At 46.4% G+C, this 23,912-nt stretch overlaps 2 protein-coding genes across 2 annotated transcripts; one reads left to right on the top strand and one right to left on the bottom strand.

The window, feature by feature from the left end:
• Positions 1 to 2,585: 2,585 nt before the first annotated feature.
• On the bottom strand, positions 2,586 to 3,221 carry LOC136480918 (putative disease resistance protein RGA3). Its single transcript, XM_066478343.1, has one exon. The coding sequence runs from the start codon at positions 3,219 to 3,221 to the stop codon at positions 2,586 to 2,588; it is 636 nt and encodes a 211-aa protein (XP_066334440.1).
• A 7,126-nt stretch (positions 3,222 to 10,347) lies between these two features.
• LOC136484266 (disease resistance protein RGA5-like) lies at positions 10,348 to 15,655 on the top strand. The gene is made up of 4 exons (XM_066481500.1): positions 10,348 to 11,739; positions 12,567 to 14,578; positions 14,728 to 14,789; positions 15,351 to 15,655. The coding sequence occupies exons 1-2, from the start codon at positions 10,895 to 10,897 to the stop codon at positions 14,572 to 14,574; spliced, it is 2,853 nt and encodes a 950-aa protein (XP_066337597.1). The 5' UTR covers positions 10,348 to 10,894; the 3' UTR covers positions 14,575 to 14,578; positions 14,728 to 14,789; positions 15,351 to 15,655.
• Positions 15,656 to 23,912: the final 8,257 nt, after the last annotated feature.

Raw genomic sequence — 23,912 nt, 5'->3', positions numbered from 1 at the left:
GATAGTTCGCCCACCGCCCAACGGTAACCCCTGGATAAGTTGCAAGGTGCACAACAGCTAGATTTGTAGCCCAACAACAACCTTAGCAAGACCAGCGGCCGCGCTAGAGCGGGCCAGGGGGGAACCGGCGGGGATCGATCGGAGACATGACCACGCGCAGTCTCTGCCCCCGCAGACGTCCTTGCTTAAGGCACTTTGAGCTCACGACACGCTCAGGCGGACCGTGGTCTCAAAAGGGAGGAATTGTTGTAACACGGCCTCCGAGAGTAGCAGAGACCTACGCGGTCAGCAGTTCGCAAAGACGTCTCCGACCGATCGCCTAAGCGAGGGCCCAGCCACCATGCCTCCGGACCCTGACCCTAGAAAGATGACAGTTTCTTAGACTGTGCTTGCAGGACGCTGCATGCGACCCCGGCGTAGCCTCCGCCCGTTAGGCTCGTAGGCGTCTCCGAACGAAGAGGGCGGAGGCCGCCCCACTGATAGGCTAATCAAGTGCCAACGTCAAATATGTGTGTGCAGGTAACCAGAGGAAGGCGCTCATGGACGACGCAGGCACTCCGGTTTGGCCTCCACTCCTATGGGCGGAGACCCGAGTAGGAGCACGACAGAACTGGGCACCGGAGGTCGGTGGCTTCGGCGTCCCTGAGACCCCGAGGCTAGACAGGGCAGAGACTGACAGCGGAGGGCCAAAGGCCCATCGACGAATCCTGTGGCCTGCTGGGCCGGTTGATCGCGCAGGCCCAGCACCAGATGGCGGCATGGCAAGATTACCCCCGAGACGAAGAGCAAGTAGAGGAATATTCCCAGAATGTACTGTAGCAGTTGAAGGGTACTGTTGTAAACACCGCAAAGGCGGTAGTTGAGCCCTATAAATAGGGAACACTTGTAACAGTATCGGGAGGTTGGTGAATGTATTAATGAAACTCGAGCATTACGTGTCACTCCCTTACACGCCTACTTGCCGTGCCAACCCTTCCAAGCTCCCGCTCGATTACTGCACTCATCGAACGGAGGCCCCTACCACTTCCTCACCGTCTGAGACCGCAAGTCTCAACATCTTTATCACGAGTCGACGTCAATATGGCACTACCGACACTGCCTTGATTAAGACATGCCTTCAACTTTCCCCATTTGTCAACATCCTTATTCCATACGTCATCCAATACAAGAAGATACCTATTAGGAACATTTTTTTCTGTTAGTACCTTTCTATGTGCATGGCCCTAAATCAAGCATAGAGCCTATGTTGCAATGGAAGTTGTTAGGCTATCTCCAACAATGAGTACGCAAAAGCGAGACTCATTCCACGGTATAGGTCACGCACAGTAAAATACATCCCGCACCCAAGTCTTGCATCTCCAACAGCAGACGCAAAAGGAGGTGTGGCGCCATGGAGGACGGGCACGACGGAGCCGAACTCGAGGACGCCGCCCTTGCACGGGAGGAAGACGATGGCGCGGATGCCATCTCCGGCCGCCTCGCGAGCGCCGCCTCATCCCCCGCGACCCTCTCCTCTTCCCCGTGCCGCGCCAGAGGGGGCCCGCCGTGGCTCCCCGTCGCGCAGCTTCTCCGCCTCCTCCCCCGCGACCCTCTCCTCTTCCCCACGCCGCGCCGGAGGGGGCCCGCCGCGGCTCCCCGTCGCGCAGCTTCTCCACCTCCCGCGCGGGCTCGGGCCCTAGCTCTGCCTCCGCCTCCGGCGCGCGGGAGAGACAAGAGCGAGAGAGGGGCAGCGCCGGCAGTTGGTCATCGAACGCAAATTGCGTCTTGCGTATTGGTCATCGGTTGGAGGCCGATTCCGGTACCCAAAACACCGTCTGGGACGCAAATATGCATTTGGGGCGCGGTGTTGGAGACAGTCTTATATAGACTACAGACCTCTAGAAATAGATTAGTTAGAGCTAATGCCATGTTTGGATGTGCGTGGGGTGGGGTGGCTATATAATGTTCTTGGTCAATAATTCAAGCTCCCATTTTGGAACCATGCTGTACTTTTATGGGATTGCGTAGTGGTAGAACACAGTAGTAAATATTTCTTACATGTGACTATGCCCAGAAAACATGACTGAGATAATTAGACCTGTCTACTTTATTTTACAACCCAAACACAAACTTATGTTATCTAAATATTACATAGGGGTACACAATACATGACATGACGTACTGAGTGTTCAGCAAGAATAAATAAAACATAAAAGCATGACAGAAGGTGAGAGTTGAGTTAGCAATAATAAGCTCTAGCAATAATACCTCTTTCCCCTAAGATGTTCCTGAAGCTTGTTGAGTGCCTCCTCTAGGATTGTCCCCGAAGCATTACATACCTTGTTGGCAAGATTACAGACATTGAAATCATCTGAGAACGTGTTTAGTTGAGGAAACTTTGGATTTTGGGCTACTGTAGCACTTTCGTTTTTATTTGGCAAATAGTGTTCAAACATGGACTAATTAGTCTCAAAACGTTCGTCTCGCAATTTCCCACCAAATTGTGCAATTAGTTTTTTTTTTGTTTACATTTAATGCTCCATGCACGGGCCGTAAACATTCGATGTGATGGGTACTGTAGCACTTTTTGGGATTTTGGGTTGCAACTAAACATGGGCTGAGACACATACCCACTTTAGTAGCTGGAACTGCTCTTGGACTCGAGGGTCATTGTAGATGAGTTGAGCGAGGGTCGTCTTGCCCAATCCTCCCATTCCAACGATGGGAAGAACTAAGAGATCACCACTGCTAGCTTGATGGCTGAGCAATGCCTCAATAATTTTCTCCCTCTCCTTATCTCTAGATCTGCTAACAATATTTTCGGGGTCGACGATAATGGAATCTGTCTGACGCCACTCCTGCCATGCTGGTGCCTCGAGCTGAAGCTTGTCGATTCCAAAATCTTTCATTTCCTCCACAAGGACCTTGATGGCCTCAACAATGCTGCTAAGCTTGTTTCCCATCCTGCTACGGAATGCGACATGATTGTGAGTAGGGAAGAGTTTTACTCCAGCCATGTCGAGCTTGGTGATGTGCCCATTCTTCTTGGCTCGACGGCGGAGCACCTCGTACTCGAACTCGTCAAAGACGTCGTTCGCCTCGTACGCCACCGTCTTGAGCTCCTCAAGCCATGCCTTTACTCCTCCTTGGCGAGACGCCTGCTTGTCAACATCCGCCATGACGTCGAGGGTGGCAGGCAGCTTGCGCTTGAGCATCTTGCGCTGCTTCTCCATGCCCTCCATCACGTTGTACTGGTCCAGGAGGTAGCACCTTCTCCTTCAGCAGGGACACCAGCGGGGCGACCACCAGGCCGGCCGCTAGTTCAGCCATTGGAGCGAGCGCTCAGCAGAGTTGTCGAGAACACACAATGCTAGGGTGTGGGCAAGCTGAGAGCTCTCTCTGGTAAGTGGGGTATTTGGTTTCTTCTCCTAAACTTTAATCGCTGTCCTATTAAATGGTTAGACACATGCATATAGTATTAAATATAGATTAATTATGAAACTAATTGCACAGCTTGCGACTAATTTACAAGACGAATCTTTTAAGCCTAATTAGTTCAGATTTGACAACGCAGTGCTACAGTAAACATGTACTAATGATGAATTAATTAGGCTTAATAAATTATTCTCATGAAGTACCGACGAATTCTGTAATTTATTTTTTTATTAATATCCGAACACCACACATAACACCTCCTAAATTTTAGTCATCGGATCAAAACACCCCTAACTCATACTAGTTAAAGCATGAGAAATCTCCTTTCGACGATTCCCTCTCGAAAAGAACATGTAACCAACCATTCGGAATTATTGCTTCCAAATGGTTTGGTAGCACGCCGCTCTCTCGTGCTCGTCCTGTGCGTGTGGTCGCGTCGACGTCGGCAATAATGGAGGGCCAGGGCCAGGGGGACAAGGTCACATGCCCGGCAGCCAGCCACCCTTGACTGACTGCTATCCACTGTCACTCCCCCAACGATGCACGGCTAAGGGACTGTCGCAGTGCCGCTACGGACTGAGCTGCTCCATCACCCGAACAATCACCGCAGTGAGGAAACTAGCTCAATTATTCATCAAATTCTCGCTATGTGTGGTCAATCTCTTCCTCCCCAAAACTCCTTTTCGATCGCGGTATCCTTGCTGTCCTCTTGTCCATAGTTTTTCTTTAGACAAAGTGGATTCAACCATTTTCTTGTTTTGTTTTGCCAGCACCTGTTCTGTTTGGAACGCAGAAATTTATTTTTATTTCTGCGTTTTTTCTATCCGTCGATTGGCTATCACGTTCAAGGTACCAGCTGCTGGGTTCTAATAAATCGATGACACCGGCCAACGATTCATCACATAAGTCACCCTGGTGGGAATGAAAACAGATCAGAGCGGAGCTGATAACGTCTCTCACTTTCTAATCCACTTTTCTTGGTCGGATAAGAATTGGAGCGAATAATATACGCATATTGTTGATGCTGATTCGAGCCACACACAAGCAAGGGTTAGCACGCCCAAGGCCATACACAACCTAGCACACAGTGTGAATGCACTAGAATAGCAAGGCTGACCGGCAAGTCAAAACACCTTCAGGGAACACGTCGAGGTTGTTCTATGGTCGACAAGACTATCCAGAACACTAATGAATCTCGTTGAGACACGCTGAATAGCAGGGGTTGAAAAAGCTCAAGGTAGAAAAATAGGGTAGCAGATTAGCTTTTGTCGATTGTGTGTTGGATTACCTCAATCGATCGTGATCCTTTGGTATATATAGAGGGGTGGCTTACGTAATAGAAACCCTTTCCAAATGAAAATTTAGAAGTTCCCACGACATTTAGCTCAGCACTGGGAAACTTTTTGGACCTGACGGAGTAACAGTAAACATTTAGCTCAGCCCGTCGGCAGGGCATCTTGACTTTTTTTATTCTCGGGTGCAGGGCATCTTGATTGATTGTTGTATCCTACTCTATTGGTCTCCGAATAAATCAATACCTAAAATTCGTGTCAGTGAAACTTTTTTAACTTTATTAAAAAAAATAGTATCTATGAAATAAAATAAACACCTTATGAAAATATATGTGTTGATAAATCTAATGATACTAATTTGACATCATAAATCTTCGCCCTGTTCGTTTGGGCTTGTTTGATTGATAAGCTATGACTGAAAGTACCATTGACTGATTTGGTGTGAGAGAAAAGTACTGTTCGTTGGCTGAAAAAATACGGCTTATAAGCACGACAAGTCCAAACGAACATGGTGCTTAACTTTTTTTTTAGAAATTCGGCGTCGCCAATGATGTCGAGGATGGCAGGCAGCCAGCGCATGAAGGTCTTGTGGTGCTTCTCCCTGCCCTCCATCACGTTGTACTGGTCCAGGAGCGAGCTGGACATACACCTTCTCCTTCAGCAGGGACACCAGTGGGCGACCACCAGGCTTGCCGCTAGTTCAGCCATTGGAGCGAGCACTCAGCAGAGTTGTCGAGAACACACAATGGTAGGGTGTGGGCAAGCTGAGTGCTCTTTCTGGCAACTCGTACTCCTATGTAGTTAAAGCATGAGAAACCTCTCTTCGACGATTCCCTCTCGAAAAGAACATGTACCTAACCACTCGGAATTATTGCTTCCAAATGGTTTGGTAGCACGCCGCTCTCTCGTGCTCGTCCTATGCGTGTGGTCGCGTCGACGTCGGCAATAATGGAGGGCCAGGGGGACAAGGTCACATGGCCGGCAGCCAGCCAGCCTTGACTGACTGCTATCAATTGTTCATCAAAACAATTGCCGGAGGGACGTGGAGCCTTGGCTGACTGCTATCGACACAAAAATCTCTTAGGAGTCGCGTATGCCACGCTGCCAGCGATTTTGATTGATGGCCAAGGGACTGTCGCGTGGGCTCGATCACCCCAAGGCCTTGTTTAGTTCCTTCAAAGTTCCAAGTTTTTTCGCTCTCTCTTCATCACATCAATTTTTGGACGTTTGCATGAAGCATTAAATGTAGGTAAAAAAAATAACTAATTGCACAGTTTAGTTAGAAATCACGAGATGAATCTTTTAAACAAGGCCAAGTCCCCAAAACCACCGTATGAGTCCCTCCTCGTGTTCTATTTTTATTCTTATTACTACTACGATCATATGCGCTGGGAAGCCTCGGCCCCAAGCGTCTGCAGCTGCTCCAGGACGAGTACAAGCTCCAGAAGGGCGTGAGGAAGCAGGTCCAGTGACTCCACAGTGAGCTGGAGGGCATCCACACCTTCCTCTGCAAGGTTTCTGATGTGCCATGGGACCGGCTCGACGAGCAGGTGAAGGTGTGGGCACGTGAGGTCAGGGAGGCATCTTACGACGTGGAGGATGTCCTCGACACTTTCCTTGCGTGCGTCGATGCCGCCGACCCCAGCAGGCTGAAACGCGCCATGAAGAAGATGGGTAAAGTGTTCGGCAAGGCCAAGGCTCGTCGCAATATTGCAGGTGCCATCCAATACATCAAGAAGCATCTGGAGGAGGTAGCCGAAAGGCGTCAGAAGTACAAATTTGATGACATTCGCCCTGTTTATTTGGACTTGTTTGGCTTATAAGCCATGGCTGAAAGTGCTATTGGCTGGTTTGGTATGAGAGAAAAATACTGTTCGTTGGCTGATAAGCCATGACTTATAAGCCAAATACGACTAAACGAACAGGCCGATTATGTGCAAGCCACTCGCAACAACGCCAACTATTGATCCTCGCCTTAAAGCTATGTACAAACAAGTGACGCAACTTATTGGCGTCGACAAGTCAAAGGGATGAGCTCGTATCCATGCTGATGACGTTGCATCCAGATGATGGTACCTCCAACTAGGAGATGAAGAAGGTTTCTATTGTTGGAGTTGGAGGATTAGGAAAATCCACCCTTGCCAAGGCGGTGTATGAGAAGCTTAAGTCACAGTATGACTGCAGGGCTTTCATTTCAATTGGTCGGGATTATGACTTGGTAAAAGTTTTCATGGATATTCTCTTTCATCTTGACGGTGAAAAGCATAAGGACATTCACAACACTCGAAGAGGCCTCGAGCTCCTCATTCACCAACTTCGAGAATTCCTGAAGAAAAAGAGGTAACACAGACACTCAATTGTAAATTGTAATTAGCCAGTGCCTTTTAAGATATTGCTCCATAGTTACTCGATGCTACACTATGTTGTAGGTTATACTAAAAATGTTATCTCCATATCATTTATGCCAGACTACTTCTTGAGATTGATTTTCTTCACTCCATGCATACAAGAAATGCACGTTGGCCGGTGTCACAATTCTGGCCGAGAAATCTTGGGCAGAACAGCCAGATGATCGAGATGGAACAGCCAGATAATCGAGATGGTGTCAGACCACGAGAGGCGTCGCGACATGAATGGGTCGCGCGTGTACGTCTAAGACAGGCGGCCGTACGCGCGGAACAGATGCCAACACACAGGCCGCCGGTGCCATGACGTCCGGCATCCACGGCATCATGATCACCGGCCGCTCCTGCAGACTAAAGATGTGGCCATCTTGCCAGATCCCATAATTACAATTTAATTTATCTCCTAGGATGTACTAAATTTGGCCATTCCATAATAACAATTTAATTTGTCTTCTCCGAGTACTTATCTTTCCGTATGGTCAGTAAAACTTTAGGTGAGATTAGGCTTGGGAAAGAATTGTGAAAAATTAAAGCAAGAGTCTTGGATTACTTTGAACAAATAAGTCTTGATATAATCCTTATTGACCATGACTTATAATTTTTTTGTTCACTTTAATATTAACTTCATTACATTACTTCGAGTTTACATGTTAATAATGATGCTGAAAAATTAGGGGACCATGATCCATGGAGTTATCAATAAAGCCTATATGGAAAAAAGTCAAACTTCCACAATTATAAAAGATAACTAACTATTTCTTTTTTTTATAAATTATCCACATCTATCATTACGAAAGGTAATGCTTTGACCCCTTAGTTTGCATTCAAATTAACCATACCTGGCATTATGAGAGGTAATGTAATGTAATATATACATGTATAATTTGTACCTAAATTATCCATTTCAATTGTTACAAAAAAAATTGACAAAAATCTCTCAAATCAACATGTAAATTCTAATATATGCTATCATGAAAAATAATTCAAACATCCATAAGTACAATATATGCACAAGACTATTTGAAATACACACTTCTGCAATGTTAAGTTGAAACTATGCACAAAGCTATGTTCCACTGCGTAGACCAAGGAAACATATATACATTAGGATAAATATTTATTTTATAAGCTTATCAAGCGCGGAAAAATGTCCTTACAAATCATATAGTAATGACACTTACACTTCATTTTAAGTCATACTAATACTCATGATAATAAATTTTGCAAGTTGTTACCTCCAAAGAGTTTAAACAATTTGATTGGAACATTATATCATATATGAATATTAGCAATTTAATTCCAAAGATTATTTGTTTACTAAAACAATAGTAATTAATACAATATTATAAATTCAACATCTTAATTGCCATCGTGCATGCCGAAACAATTATTTATGCCATTGTAAGAACTAAGAGGATAGCCTAGGACGTAGAATATTCTTATAACAAAATAAAAAATGAAAATTTTGAATAAACGATACAATAAGCAATGGAATTTTAAATTAACACGTGATCAAAAGCTGAAAGTTAAAATATAGATTTAAATGATATCACATAAAGTGGTAAGGGTTTATATACTTTAAGTTTATGTTTCAACTAAACACATATCGTGCTAGAAAAAAGATTAATCCTAGAAATTATTACTCATGAAACTGCTAGAAATAAAAAAGATAGACCCTAAAATTCTTACATAACCTAAAACACTTTGCCATCAAATTGGACTATAATCACCATTGTAAATAATAGTCATTGTATCTGAGCAATTAATAAGCTCAAATTTTTGAAAAAAAAGAATCAAAATTTAGGTTCATAGTCGTAAAAATATAGACCGCACCTAAGCCATCATAGTTTAAACAAATGTTTCAACTAAATGTATATTGGAGATAAAAAGAGGTGCTATGTAAAAAAAAAATTGATGGTTATGCATGAAAAGTACATAAAAATCAATAATTGATAGATTATCAAAACTGAATATAGACTATAGAGTACCTATTATAGCTATTGTTTTAGAACATTAGTGATGAGAAAAAAATATTAATATAAGTAGTTTTTAGTAGTTAGAGTCTCCTAAAATTCTAACCCGTGCGAGAGCACGGGTTGATGAACAGTTAGTTCTATTCAAAAGGCAAGACCAACCGATCAGGTGGCTCGGAGAGTGGTGCTCTAGGCCAGAGACCCGCCATTGTCCCTCTGCTTGTGACGGTGTCTTCCACCTCTACATCAACAACGGCGCGTGCCTTCTAGCCGAGCAGGCACGTGGAAATTAGCGGGCCTATGGACATCTTCGTCTAGAGGTCAGCGATAATTAAGCTCGATTAAGCACTAAGCACATGATTAGATGTTCCTGTAACTAGACCAGTTAAGATCCCAAATAAGATTTAGTCTAACAGGCCAAAGGAGATGGGTGCCAAGCTAAAATTTGGCATCCAACCAAACGATGGGAAAAATGGGTTAAATGGCCAAAATTCGATTTGGCTAGCTTGGGCACTATACTAAACACATCCTAAAACAAACCATAGATAAGCACACAGGTGGCTAGTGCTTGACCTGGCTTCAGACCATTCAGACTGTAGTTTGCTGTACTCTGCATGCTTAAGATGGTTGTGTTGGTTCAGTTCAGATTAGAAGCCATAAGTAGGGCTAACCCAAACCATTAGCCACGGCCTGTGCGCCTCAAGCCCTCAGTGCAGCAGAAGGCAATAATGGAGCCGACACAAGAAGGCCCGCGGCCTGCAGTGGGGAGGACGATGGCACATGGTTGGAGGAGACCTTGACCTGCGCGGCCACCGAGTCGAGCCGTCAGCCCCCACTCACCGGCGAAGCAGAGCGCATGCGCATGGTACATCTGCAATCGCTGCGATGGCACATGGGCTGCATTAGTGACATGTCTAAAACAATGCCTGTCTCTGCATCAATGTTCAGTGACGCCATTGAGTATTAACTCGGCAGTGTCCTCCTGTGTCCTGTCCATTGGAGGTTGCCTGCTCTAGACAGTGAATCGGTGAGGGTGAGCTCAACGCCCAGCCAGCATGCCTCCTGTGTCCTGTCCATTGGAGGTTGCCCGCCTGCTCTAGACTGACTCCAACGGCGTAACCTGATACCCATTTCACGGTTTGGTGATGTACAGTAAAAAAAATTACGTCCCCGTAACTTCACCTCTCCAACAGAGGAGCCCCAAATACTGCCGTCCGCGAAAATATCCGAGCCCTCACTCCTCAACCCTATCAACGCCGCCATCCCAGCAGGTTCGCGCCGTCCATCTCGCTGCGGCCCTGCGTCCAGGCACCTGCGCCGGCCGCCGCGGAGCCGGAATCCACCCGTGCCGGCCGCCGCGGAGCCGGCAGCACCAGCGCCATCCGCCGCGGCGCTGCCCGCCATGGAGCCGGCAGCCGTCCGCTGCGGCTCCGCTCCACCCTCCGCCGTGCCGCTCGCCACCTGAGCCGCCCCGAGGCCCGAGCCGCGACGACAGCGCTGCCCGCCGTGGAGCCGGCAGCCTTCCGCGTCGTCAGCTGCGGCTTCACCCTCCGGATCCAGGCGGCTCCCCCGAGCTCGCGCCCGGCGGCGGACCCCCGGCGCTCTCTCCTTCGTCGACTCCTCCCGCGGCGGCCCGCCTTCCTCCACTCCACTCCTCCCCGAATCCGCCTCGCCACGCCGCGCCGCTCCGGGCGCTCCTCGCCTCGAGCCCGCCTCGCCCCGCCGGCCGCGCTCCGCCTTGCCATTGCCACCACCACAGTAGCTCTATGAATCCACTGCGCTCAGATCTGAACCAAGCAAGAGAAGAAGCATGAGTGTGCTGACGGGGGCGCTGGGAAGCCTCGCCCCCAAACTGCTGAAGCTGCTCTATGGTGAGTACAAGCTCCAGAAGGACGTTCGGAAGCAGGTGCAGTGGCTCCACAGCGAGCTGGAGAGCATCCACACCTTACTCCGCAGGGTCGCTAATGAGCCATGGGACCGGCTCGACGAGCAGGTGAAGGTGTGGGCGCGCGAGGTCAGGGAGGCATCTTACGACCTGGAGGATGTCCTCGACACCTTCCTCGTGCGCGTCGATGGCGGAGAGCCTGCCGACCCGAGCAGGCTCAGACGCGCCATGAAGAACATGGGCAAGGTGTTCACCAAGGCCAAGGCTCGCCATGATATTGCGGGTGCCATCGACGATATCAAGAAGCATCTCCACGAGGTAGCTGAAAGGCGTCAGAAGTACAAACTCGATGAGATGATTATGTCCAAGTCAATTACATCAGCGTCCACTATTGATCCTCGCCTTACTGCTATGTACAAAGAGGTTTCCCAACTGATTGGCGTTGACAAGTCAGGGGACGAGCTCATCTCTATGCTGAATCTATCCCAACCGGATGATGATGCGCCTGACAAGAAAACTATGAAGAAGGTTTCTATTGTTGGTGTTGGGGGATTGGGCAAAACCACTCTTGCCAAAGCGGTGTATGACAAGCTTAAGTCGCAATACGATTGTGGGGCTTTTGTTTCAGTTGGTAGGGATCATGATTTGGTAAAAGTTTTCAAGGACATTCTCTTTGATCTTGACAAAATTAGGTATGACAACATTCATAACACTGGAAGAGGTGTTGATCTCCTCATTCGTGAAGTTCGAGAATTCCTAGAGAACAAGAGGTACACATCAGAAATCCAATTGTAAATTGCAATTAGCAAGTGCCTTTTAAGATGATGTTGCTCCACAATTTGCTGTAGGTTATACTAAAAATATTATTTCCGCATCGTCTATGCATGCCAGACTGCTTCTTGAGATTGATGTGTTTCTACTCCACACATATAAAAAAATGCATAATTCAGTGGTATCCGACATAAATGCTTTTAGCTCACCTGTTAGAAAAATGCATAATTCAGTGGTGTCCGACATAAAAGGGCATGCATAGTATCATAATTTAATTAACGGCTTAAACATTTCAAATTCATAATTGAACTTAGTTTTTTTTATATTTTTCTTCTGCAACTATAAACTTTCAACTTATAGTATAAAAATAAGGACCCTAAAAAATATAGTATAAAATAATCTCATAAGACGATAACTTCTTATTGCATATGCATAAAAGTTGAGGTATATTTTAAGAAAAAGAACAGTTTTAGGGTCACCTTGTGTTGCAACATGCACTTAGATGTGTAACTTCTGTATACAACTTGGCCTTAAATTTGTAGTTTTTTTTAAAAAAATTAGGACCTTTAATGTGTAGTTTTCAATTTTTCATGCATATGCCCAAAGTTGTAGGTTACTTCTTGAAGTTACTCTTCTATAATTACTTTCAACTACGATTCCTAGTCAGAAAGATTCTGAAACATCAATGCACTGTATATTTGTACTGACATAATAGTTATGAGTTTGATATGTAATGGCGACTACTTTTAATGTTAGAATTTTTTAAATTATGTAGAAGCTCCAACGTTATTACTAACCAACGGTTCTTACACTTTGGTGTGGATAGGTATTTTATTGTTATTGACGATGTATGGGAGGTACGCACCTGGGACACAATCAAACTAGCACTTGTTGAGAAGAATCGTGGAAGTAAAGTAATCACAACTACTCGTAAGTTTAATGTTGCTGAAGAAGCTGGTGAGGTTTACAAGCTAAAGCCACTTTCCTTTGATGACTCCACGAAGTTGTTCTATACAAGGATATTTGGTGCAGACAAAAAGTACCTTGATAACCAACCAAATGATGTTTCCGATAAAATTCTAAAGAAATGTGCTGGTATACCATTAGCAATCATCACAATGACTAGTTTGTTGGCTGGTAAACCAGAGTGCGAATGGTCAATGGTCTACAACTCTATTGGTTTTCATACTACAGATAACAGGGAAGCTGAAGATACTATGACAATACTTTCATTTAGCTACTATGATCTGCCTCCACATTTGAGGACATGCTTACTATATCTAAGTACATATCCAGAAGATTATTTGATCCGAAAGGATTCTTTGATACGGAAGTGGATTGCTGAAGGATTTATTGATGGGAAACAGGGAACAAGATTATTTGAGCTTGGAGAAAGATACTTCAATGATCTCATTAATAGAAGCTTGATCCAGCCAGTGGAGAATGAGTGGAATGGCAGAGTAGAAAGCTGTCGTGTTCATGATATGGTTCTTGATCTGATGCGTAAGCTTTCATCTGATGAAAACTTTATTGCTATATTAGGTGATAATGTTGAAGGAACACCTGCACCAAGCTGTGTCCGTCGGTTAGCCAACCAAAACAGAATAGCCGAGCACATTAATTCTGAAACAATGGTTACTGGGATGCCAAAAGTGAGGTCATATACCGCATTCGAGTGTTTTATTGATAGCCGGGACCAGTTTTTGAGATTTAAACTTTTGCGCGTGCTAGACATAGTATACTGCAGGTTTGAGAAAGGTTGCCACCTTGAGCATCTTGGTGATTTACTTCACTTGAGGTACCTTAGGATAAGATTCCACGGTAGTTCCCTTGAGCTCCCCATACAACTAGGGAATCTAAAGTTACTGCAAACACTCGATGTGGGCGGAACGTTGCCAGCAAGCATTGTGCACCTAACAGAGCTGGTCCGGCTATGTGCTGAAGAAAAGGTACCGGATGGGATTGGGAAGCTGGTTTCCCTGGAGGAGCTAAGTATAGAATATGTCGCTAAGAGATTTTTCAAGGAGCTTGCCAGCCTGCGAGAACTAAGGGTGCTTGAATTTTACCTTTCTGATGGGGCGGACGAGAGCATGCAGAGAGATTTTGTGGAGTCTCTAAGCAATATGCAAAAGCTCCAGCGTCTAGATGTGGTCGATTCATCTTGGGATGCGGATACAACCATGTGGGAAGCAGCAGGCTTTGTGCTCCCACGACCTCTCCATTATTTGAGTTTGCCTGTTATTCAATTTTCTAAATTGCCTTTATGCATTAATCCCACACGTCTTCCCAACCTGGCCCACTTGGACTTGTCGGTGACTACTATGGATGAGCAGGATCTGGAACTCCTTGCTAGGTTGCCGGCGCTCTGTTATCTCAGACTCTTAACATACTCCACGGCAACAGTAAGCAATATTAACGCTGGTGATGGCTGCTTCTTCCAGAAGTTGAGGTACTTTGAGACCAGTGCAACTGTCCAGTTTGAGCAGCCCAATGAGGAGGACACTAGCGTTTCATTGCATATGTGGAATGGAGAGGATGCTATGCCCTTTGCCTCTAGAAAAGGCTATGACTCCAGAAAAGCTGTACCCTCTGGCGTGATGCCAAATCTTGAAGTGCTTGATTTTGTTGTCTGTTTGCGGGCCCTAAAAGGTAACTACAGTGACTACTGTGGAAATATTGGCTTGGAGTACCTGCCTTCCCTTCGGGAACTCAGATGGAAGATCATCTCTCGTGGCATGCCTGCTACGGAGACCGATGCTGCGTTCGGTGCACTGAGAGATGCATGCAACGTCCATCCCAACCATCCCACGTTTCGTATGCAGCATATATATTAATCAGGTACGACAAGAATTTTGTAGTTCCGATCAAATTAATATCTCATTATTTGTTTCTATCTTGTTACATGCCTCCATTTTGGCATATATTATATATATACAGCACTTGCTTGTCTCTACTCAATTAATTATTAGCTTTATCCAAATTTTCAGGGGGGGCAATAATAATGTGTCTTGAGGAGATACGAATTTGGATCTGCATGCGTACAGTGAAAGTAAGTACTCTCTCCAACCTGTTCTGTCCTATCCTAGCTCATGGTGTCACTGTTGCTGCTCGTGCGTGTCAGCCATTCGAGTGCACAGATTTTGAAAATGTGTTAGCCCACTTTCCGTCAAACAAATAACTTTGTGATTCCTGAGAGAGACATATCTGGTACAGCACCATTGCATTTCCATTATGCGAACATCTATGCTGATGTATGAAACTACCAAACCTGTTTTAGCACATACTGATTTCCCATCATTGAATCCATTACATAACGGACGTAGTTTTTTTCAGTCACTGGCTGCACCGACTCTGTTTCTGGCCACCAGTCGATACTCTGTTTTCCAGTCTCCTATGTCCTATATCGATGTAACATGTACTGTGCTGCCTCGATTTGTTTATAATCTGTCACGTGAGAGTCTATGACACATCTATCCTTCTATGATTCTTCACTAGGAAGTAAGCACTTTGGTCATCGGACAATTTATGGTTGTAAGCATAGTATGTGCACAAAGATTAAGTAGAATTATTGATGTTTCTGATCCAAGTTTCTGCATGAACCGTGGTGCAGCTCAAATGGAGTTGGCTTCAATGCTTGTAAGACTACAACAGAGCCCATGGCCACAAGACACAACTTCACTTGACTGTGAGCCAGACGGTTTCGGCTCTTATGTTCCCCCGAGCTATTTTCTATTCGAATAAATAAAATATGCTGTATCAAATTTTCAATGTACTCTGCTGCTATTAGAACCTGCTGCAACACTTTTCTTTTTGCTGAACTCGTGGCTTGTATTATTTATTTAGTTTCTGAACCTTTTCTGTGGTTCGTACATTCTAATAAGCTTGGAACGTATTTATATTTATGTTGTGCGAAAGTTTGAGGAGGCTCTAAGTATTTCCTTTTTGCATTGCCGCTGCCTGGTTTCCACACGACGCATTTGCCCGCTGGGATGCTGGATCCAGGCATGGAACAAGAGAATCCTGCCATGGAGCCGGCAGACCTGGTATCGTTTATGTGCTGTCGTAGAGGTCCAGCTACGGCAGTTGCTGAATGAAATTTGCACCTATTTTCCCCCCTTCTTGAAGGCTGCGTGCCATTCTATATTACGGAAGAAGATAAATTAAAGAGGAGGGAAACACCACTAAGTACACTGTTTTTGAAAAGTTATAGACTCACCTGTGCTAAAAGAAAAGTGACCTTAACCATAACCTCTACTGAAACTGACCATCGGCTAGGGCGGTCAAAAGAATTGGGAAAGAGTGAAAGACAAGAAATGAGTAAAACAATATCGTCTGTAAATTTCGTATTCCCGTCGGTAGAGTAATACACAACCAGCCGTCAGCTGGTCACCTCCACCGCGTAGGACTCCTTTGCTAGGAATTGTGCGGGTCTCTTCCACACCGGTGCCTTGCTGCGTAAGCCTCCTCCCCACACCGTCGGTGGCGGCCTACGCCTCCTTCCCGCGTCAGTGGCCACAGCCCTCGACGACACCAATGATGGGGGCTTGCACCTACAACATGAAACACTTGCTGCGACATACAACTAAAACATATGAAACATTTGGAACATATGTGTATAGCCACTGTAATATGTGCAACATCAAAAGAACACACTTGTAACATACGTCTAAAACAGATGAAACATTTTTAGTAGACGCATGCAACATACCTCTGAAACATCTGCAACATATGCAACATTCAAATCTACTGTTGCAACATCCCTGTGAAACACATGCAACGAACCTCCAAAACATCTGAAGCACATGAAATTGAGATATACATTTATAATATATGCTTTCAGCACAACATCTCCTGGTGGGGGACTGCGGTAGCGGAAGCACCTTGGTGTGGCGGGGGATGGTCACAGTGAGGCGGAGTGGGCGCGGCAGGGGAGGAGCACGGCGCGGCTCGGATAGGGCGCGCAGTGGGAAAAGGCGGAAGCTGCGAGGTGGAGTCGGGCAGGCAGGGTCCGGGCGGACGGATGCCCGCTTTCCCTGCATTACCGTTCTATATAAACACACGAGAGAAATTGAAGTGGGCTGGAGAAGGAATCAATCTGAAAAAACTACGAGTACCGTTTTTCCAGGTTTTCGTAGTGTGATAGTGGCACGTCCAAAGTCACAAATGGTTTGCCCTGAATTACAGAACTGGAAACAGTGAGCATATCCCATAGTTTGGACTGAATGGATGTAGTACTCCCTATAATATAAGCGAAAGCTCAGAAAGTCCAAACCGGTGTCAGGAGAAGACAAGCCATCGTCCACATTCATTTGGGGTCTCAACTCGTCATTCCTCTCCTGATCTTGAGTCTATTGAGCGTTTGTTCTTTCGGGCTGGCAACACTTTCTCGCCATTGAACATGTCGCGAGAAAGGATAGCGTTGTCGACCAGCGATAGGTGCGTTCGTGTTGGGCCTCACCGCCCGGGCAGGGAAAGCGTCGGATAAAAGCGTCCCCCTGCCAGCTGTACTACAGCTCCAGTTCGCTCGTCTGCCTGGCAGGTGCGTATACGCTCCTCTCTTTTCGTCTTCTTTGCGCATTAGCAGACCTGACATCCTTTCCGGCTGGAGTCCGTGGCGCGGTGCCATTTGATGTGTTCAGCGGGGGCTGGGGTTGTCCAAATCTCTATTATTATCCTGTATTTGTGGTATATTTTTATAAAGGTGATGCTGATGGCCAGCTGTTGTTTGCTATGTGCCTGTGAGCCGATTATAGCGGGGTGCTGGGGAAGCTCTGGGGTGGGTAGATCTGCCCTTTGCCATGGTCTGACCGTCTGCCGGATCAAACTCTTTGCACAGCAGCGCTACGTCCATCAGCTATGATTCTTCAACAAGTGTCGGATCAAATAACTCCTTCATTTTGTCCACATCTGCCAGCCGCATCCCGTGCTGCAAAAAAATAAAAATAAAAAGGCAGTGTCACAACCTACCAGTACAGTCGTCATCCCTATGAATACAAGTGCGACACCAATTAAGTGGCAAAAGCAAACGTGATTCGTCTCCTCATGTCTAGATGACAAAACGTCAAAACCCTGGATGATTGCATTTATAGTAGTCGAGTGACCTAAAATGGGACATTTTTTCTCCATCATTCAGGTGGTTTGGGGGAGCTTTAGAGACTGAACTGTAGTCACTTTTTGACCCTAAAATGCCAAACTTTAAAACCTTCCCTTATCGGGCTAGCTTGTCTACGCTCTTGGTGTCGTTTCCTTCTTGAAGGCTCTACTAGGCAATCCAGTTTTTCGCCGTTAGTCTCTTGCCGTCTGCCATGGCGCTTCTCCAAGGGTGGTGGTGCTCGGTGCTCCAATGGATCATTTCTTCGTCCAAGTTGTTGTTAGTTGGGTAGTTGTTAGTTGGGTCGATTCGACCAAGCTGCAAGTAGTGGCGTGAGTTGTGATAGTTATTCCAAAGTTATGCAGGATGAGTGAGGCGCTCTCCTGAGTTGTATGGTTTTTCTGGTCCAATTTCAATTCAAAAAACTGGATTGGCACTTGCCTTTTTTCTTTGTTTGTCTAATAGAAATCGCGGCAAAGCTTTTACCGTCCTTTTAAAAAAATGTCAAACATGGAGACTAAAAGGTGACTAAGGCCCTGTTGGGTTCTAGGGACTCAAAGAGACTAAAGACCATTAAGGAAGATAAATAAAGACCAAAATACCCACACTTCTCTTGCCTAGCCTCGCCAAGGAATGGGGCACCCCGTGCCACTCTCGCCGACAGCTGCACGCGCGCCCGGGGAGGGACGCCGCCGTGGGCAGTGGTGGGGAGGGGGCGTCGAGATGTCAGAGGTGGGGAGGGGCCGCCAGATGCCGGAGGTGGGGAAGGGGCACCGGGATGCCGGAGCTGGCAGCCATCTCCGACGCGGCCACGAGCTCACCACCATCTCGTTGCGCGCCGGGATGGTGGAGAGCGGAGGCGGGCACCTCCACGTTGTCAGATCTAGGGAGAGAAGACGCTGTCGCCGATGCTTGGAGGAACGGCTCACCGCACCGCTGTAACCTTCCCCGTGCACGGCCGTGAGGTCCGGGTCCGCGAGCTCCTTGTTCGCCGTCGCCGTCGCGCATAGCCTCGTCGCACAGTCGCTATCGGTGCTCTAGGCCGCGGCGGCGCACGCTCCAACGGACAGACGCGGATGGTCCCGACACAATAAAAGAGGAGAGAGATAAGGGCATGGTTTGTCAACTTGGCCTAAGAGTCCCAAATAGCCATCCTTCAAGGACTACAGCCCAAACATCTTCTAGTCCCTTTAGTAGTCCGTGTGTTCGAGAAAGTAGAGACTATTTGGGACTAAAATAGGCTCAGTAGTCTCTAGTCCCATCTAACCAAACAGGCCCTACAGTAGTTCAATCCCCTTTAGTCCTCAAGGGGTGACTAAACTTTAGTCCAGTAACAAACAGGGCACAAGCACTTGTATTTGAAGACATTTCTTCTTTAATTTTGAAAGGGGAAAAGAGCATATATGACGTCATCATGACATCATGGCTCAGTCCGGCGTTAGGCATGCCAAGCGGCTTCGCGCCCTCTGCTCCCTGACTGCCACATATACGCTCCCCGGGTTCCTTGGTGCAAAACTGCACGAGGAGGCCCGAGAGGAAGCCGCGGTTGACGTGCTTGCTCCTGCTCGCTCGGGTGGCACCTAGCACCTCGACGAGCCGCTCCTGCTTCACCTCAGGCTCCGGCAATGGCGGTAGCAGCATGGCCGTGCCGCGGAGCAGGCCATCCAGCTTCTCGAGCTCGAACAGGAACTTGACAGTGGTCCTGACTAAGGCCGCACACTCGGCGTCCAAAGCCTTGCTGCCTCGTAGTCTGCCATGGCACGCTAGCCGCCGTCCATGCCCTCCGGTGTGTTGCGCTCCGCCAGTGAGGCCACCTTCAGGGCCGCGTGTGCTTCATGGCCAGGGTTACATCTACTTTCAGAAGGGCGCAACCTCAATTACTAAAGTATCCTGTATAATATATTTCTCAATTAGTTACCTAGAAAAAGAAAAAGATGAAAGCACCTGGAGGTATACGATGGTACTTTTCCAACCCTTGTAAAAGATCTATAATAAAATCCCTCGTCTCCTAAAATCATTTTTGTACTAGTAGAATTTGTTTTGCTTAAAATATGAGTAAGATTTTGCCCCGTAGCTAAGAGATTTGGTAGCCGTTGGCAAGCAACGCACGCTTCTTCTTGTTGTATATATATTGCACTTGTTCAATCTTGAATCGTCTTTGAAGTTTGATGGAGGTATGGAGAAAAAAATCTTAAATACGATACATGCATTCAGAACTCTTAAAGTTTTGTCCCAGTCATTGATCATCGTAAAGAATGAGAAAATTTTAGAGACAGCAGGTGGCTTGAATGGAATCGAGGTCGAGGATGGTCACGTGAGGTGACAGTGAGGTGTTCAATCGCATGGATGCATGCGCAAAGTCACATGGACGCATGTGCTACCAGCGTAGGTACCCGAGGCCCATTGATGGATGGCTGCCATAGTCCCCGCCTGCCTGGTTGCTTCTCTTCAGCTACTGCAGGCCTCCAACTAGACGCCTTCCCACCACCAACCTCCACACCAGTGCAATGAATCCACTGCACTGGTCTGAAGCAAGTAAGGGAAGAAGTACGAGCACTACTATAGAAGTTAACTGTAGGGGCGGCTCTAGAGTCTCTTTAGGGGCGGCTGCGCCAGTTGTCCTTCTCAGGGTGTTCCTACAGAGGTTGCCTCTATAGGGGCGGTTTCTTGACCGCCCCAGCAGTGCTCTCTGTAGGGGCGGTTGGTGTTTTCAGCCGCCCCTGCAGTGCCCTCTGTAGGGGCGGCTGATTTTTTCAGCCGCCCCTACAGTGCCCTCTGTAGGGGTGGCTGGTAATATCAGCCGCCCCTATAGTGGACTTCTGTAAGGGCGGCTGTATCACCAGCCGCCCCTGCTGTGTGTATTTGTAAGGGCGGTTCAATCAAGAACCGCCCATACAATGGATTTTCCAGCAAAAAAAATTCAAATTCAAATCTGACCACATATATATATATATATATAATTCAAATTCGAATCTGACCGCCACATATATACATCCACAAACACAAGACCATTATTTAAAACATCATGACAAGTCATAATTCACAAAAATCAATCATTATAACATAGTCCATTATGAAGTCCATCATTATAACCACTACCAGAAACACCTAATTTGCCGAGTGTCCCCACCTTTGCCGTGGGCAAGATTTCGGGCACTCGGCAAACATGGTGTTTGCCGAGTGTCCCAAAGACGACGCTCGGCAAAACTAAAACTCACGGCATAACAATTTACGCCGAGTGCTGACACTCGGCAAATAAAAGACACACGGCAACTTCATGTCCGGGGTAACACCGTCACCTCCGTTATCATTTTGCCGAGTGCCACCCGTTAACACACGGCAAACCAACCTATATGCCGAGTGTCAAAGTACAACACTCGGCAAATCCTACTATATGCCGAGTGTCAGAATATGACACTCGGCAAACAATTTTTTTTTTGATTTTACCTCCCAAACTTTTTGTACTGTTGTCTTACAATACCTGTTGCTCTGTGTTGAAGTTTTGTACATTTCTGAGTTATTTAACTATATTTCGTCAATTTATTTTAGTCAAATGAATTTTCGGTAATTTTTTTTATTTGAACTGCAAGTGCTTCGAATATCCGAAAAAAGTGAATAAAAAATGATATTCTTGTCACTGAGTCTGTTTTGAGACCGTATCCAGGGCCAGGCCAGAAATTTCGAACATTGTGATCGCGAAACATGAGCAGAAACGCGTGGCGGAAAAGTCTGAAAATTCTATAAAAAGCAAACGAAGTCTGAAAATCACGAATTTTGTCAAGTTGTCATGATATCATACGTGGAGGCTATGGTAAAAAATTAAGAGTGTTTCGGCAAAGTTAACATGTACGCTGCTTACAAATCGGATCATCTCCGAAAAAGTTTCTGAGATTTAAGAAAGATCCGGTAAGATGAGGAGACAATTTGAATGTCGATTTGGAGTTTCACTTCAAAAATTTTTGTATATACAATAGAGAACAAAAATCGCTTCTTGTGAATTTTTGGCAATTTTTCGGAGCCATTTCATAATTTTAATTCTTTTGTCGCAATTATTGAATTTTAGATGCGTGATATACAAACACATGAAATAATAGTCCAATTTTTGTACAAGCTTGAAATTCACATTTGTGAGTGCACCTAACAAAGTGTAATGCAAGTTAATTTCATGAAATTAGTGAAACATGAAATAAAGGAAAGTAATTAAGTAGAGGAAAGAAAAGGGCAGCATGAAATATAGAAATAAGTTTGCCGAGTGCTGCATAGGTGGCACTCGGCAAAAATGTAATAATTTTTTTTAAAATTTTTTTGTTAAGGGAGAACATGGATTTTTTAAAATAGAGAAAATAGGAGGGCACTTTTAAAAAAAAATGTTTGCCGAGTGCCCAATCGTCACGGCACTCGGCAACTAGGCGTTTAGGTTTTTTTAAGTAGTTTACCGAGTGCGCCATCGGCCGACACTCGGCAAACTGATGGGATTTTTTTTTTAAAAACGTTGCCGAGTGTCGTATCGGGCCGACACTTGGCAAACAGGCCACAAAATAACTAGGCCGCTGGCCGGCTCTGTTCACTTCATTTCCACGCGCACGCGGCGCCGTCGACCTCCCTCCCCTCGCGCCGCCGTCGAGCTCCCCCTCACGCGCCCTCCTCCCTGCCCACTCCATCGTGCTCCCCACGCCCGCCACCGTCGAGCTCCCTCCCCACGCGCCGCCGACCGCACACCCTCCACCGCAACCCCTCCGCCACCCCCTCCCTCCCCACTCCGCGGCCCCCTCCCTCCCCACCCCGCCCGCCTCCGCCGTCGACCTCCATCCCGCCCGGCCGGTCTGCCACAACCACCAGCTGGCCCACGCCCCTGTCCCCGCCGCGAAACTGAGCGCGAGCACGACCCCGCCTGCCTGCCCCCAGCGAGTCCCTGCGCCACCTCGGTGCCCGCCCGCAAGGAGCCCCTTGCTCGATGCCACTCCGACGACCTCCTGGGCGGCTTCTACAGCGCGGCCGCCTCTCCGACGATAGCTGTTCTACGGCGACCCAGGTAACTCAAAGTCGCCCTGCTCGGTTGCTTCCGATTTGGGACTCGTTTCAGTTTTGATTTCGGTTTCAGAAGTGGCAAATTTTGATTTCGATTAGATATGTGCATAGGTAATAATACGCGATGCATGCATTCATATGCATCTGTTGCTGATAAAGCTGATAAAGCAAGCAGCAGCAGGATTGGGGGCAGAGGAGGGGAGGGGAGGGGAGGGGTCAATCAACACAGCCATCTGACCCTAGCTATAATTTTGTTGTTGATTTGAAGAACACATTGTTCCTAGTCTTAAAATGTTTATGTGCTGGAGTATTTGGATGCCAAATTCATTTTCCAACAAATCCCACAAAGTAGCTGCAAAGGAAAATTACTGTCGTTGGGTGGAACATTAGTCCAGATTAGTTCAGCCTTATTTAGCCTACCAGCAGTATTCTCTGCATTTGCTTGCCAACCCTTGTTCTAAATTGCATGGTGATTACTATGCAATATATAGATACTCTGCCATCTGGACTGGATGTGGTAGCAAATAAGAACTGGTTTTAGTTTTTTTTTGTCAAGCTGAACATCTGTGCATGCCTTACTGAAAATCTGATTTCCTGGCATTATCCTCGTGTCTTTGCCAATTTCCATTTCGTGCACTGGGCAAGCTAAAAAAATATTTTCTTCTTGGAAAATTTCTAGATTACATTCAGTATTGTGTTGAGAACTTTCACGATCATGTGTACTGCTAGCTTCTTCATTTGAGATAGTAAATAGCTCGTCAGGCGTGCTTCTTGTTTGATTCAAATAGCTATCGTCCCTAATGTCCATATTGGTGGAACAAGCATAAGTTTCCTCACACATGCTTCTTTTGCTACTCTGAGAAGTCCCAATCTTTTCAGTTAGCATAGAGTATATATTTCCACAGTGCAAATAATGTGCACCTCCAACCTTATTTGCGCACATATGCCTCCATGTGGATGATGCACCAATAACGCTATTGAATGGTGTCAGCATCAACATCTTCTTTACCGAAATAAGATCCTCATAAAATTTTTTAGGTGTAGACAAACAGT

The sequence above is a fragment of the Miscanthus floridulus genome, chromosome 9 (genome assembly GCF_019320115.1).
Source record: "Miscanthus floridulus cultivar M001 chromosome 9, ASM1932011v1, whole genome shotgun sequence".
NCBI lineage: Eukaryota > Viridiplantae > Streptophyta > Magnoliopsida > Poales > Poaceae > Miscanthus > Miscanthus floridulus.
This window is presented reverse-complemented; position numbering and strand designations above follow the sequence as displayed.

Bases quoted from the DNA above. Each gene is read 5' to 3' on its own strand.
- LOC136484266 (XM_066481500.1), top strand. From the start codon at position 10,895: ATGAGTGTGCTGACGGGGGCGCTGGGAAGCCTCGCCCCCAAACTGCTG. The intron at 11,740-12,566 runs GTACACATCAGA...TGGTGTGGATAG, and splicing joins GAATTCCTAGAGAACAAGAG to GTATTTTATTGTTATTGACG.
- LOC136480918 (XM_066478343.1), bottom strand. From the start codon at position 3,221: ATGGAGGGCATGGAGAAGCAGCGCAAGATGCTCAAGCGCAAGCTGCCT.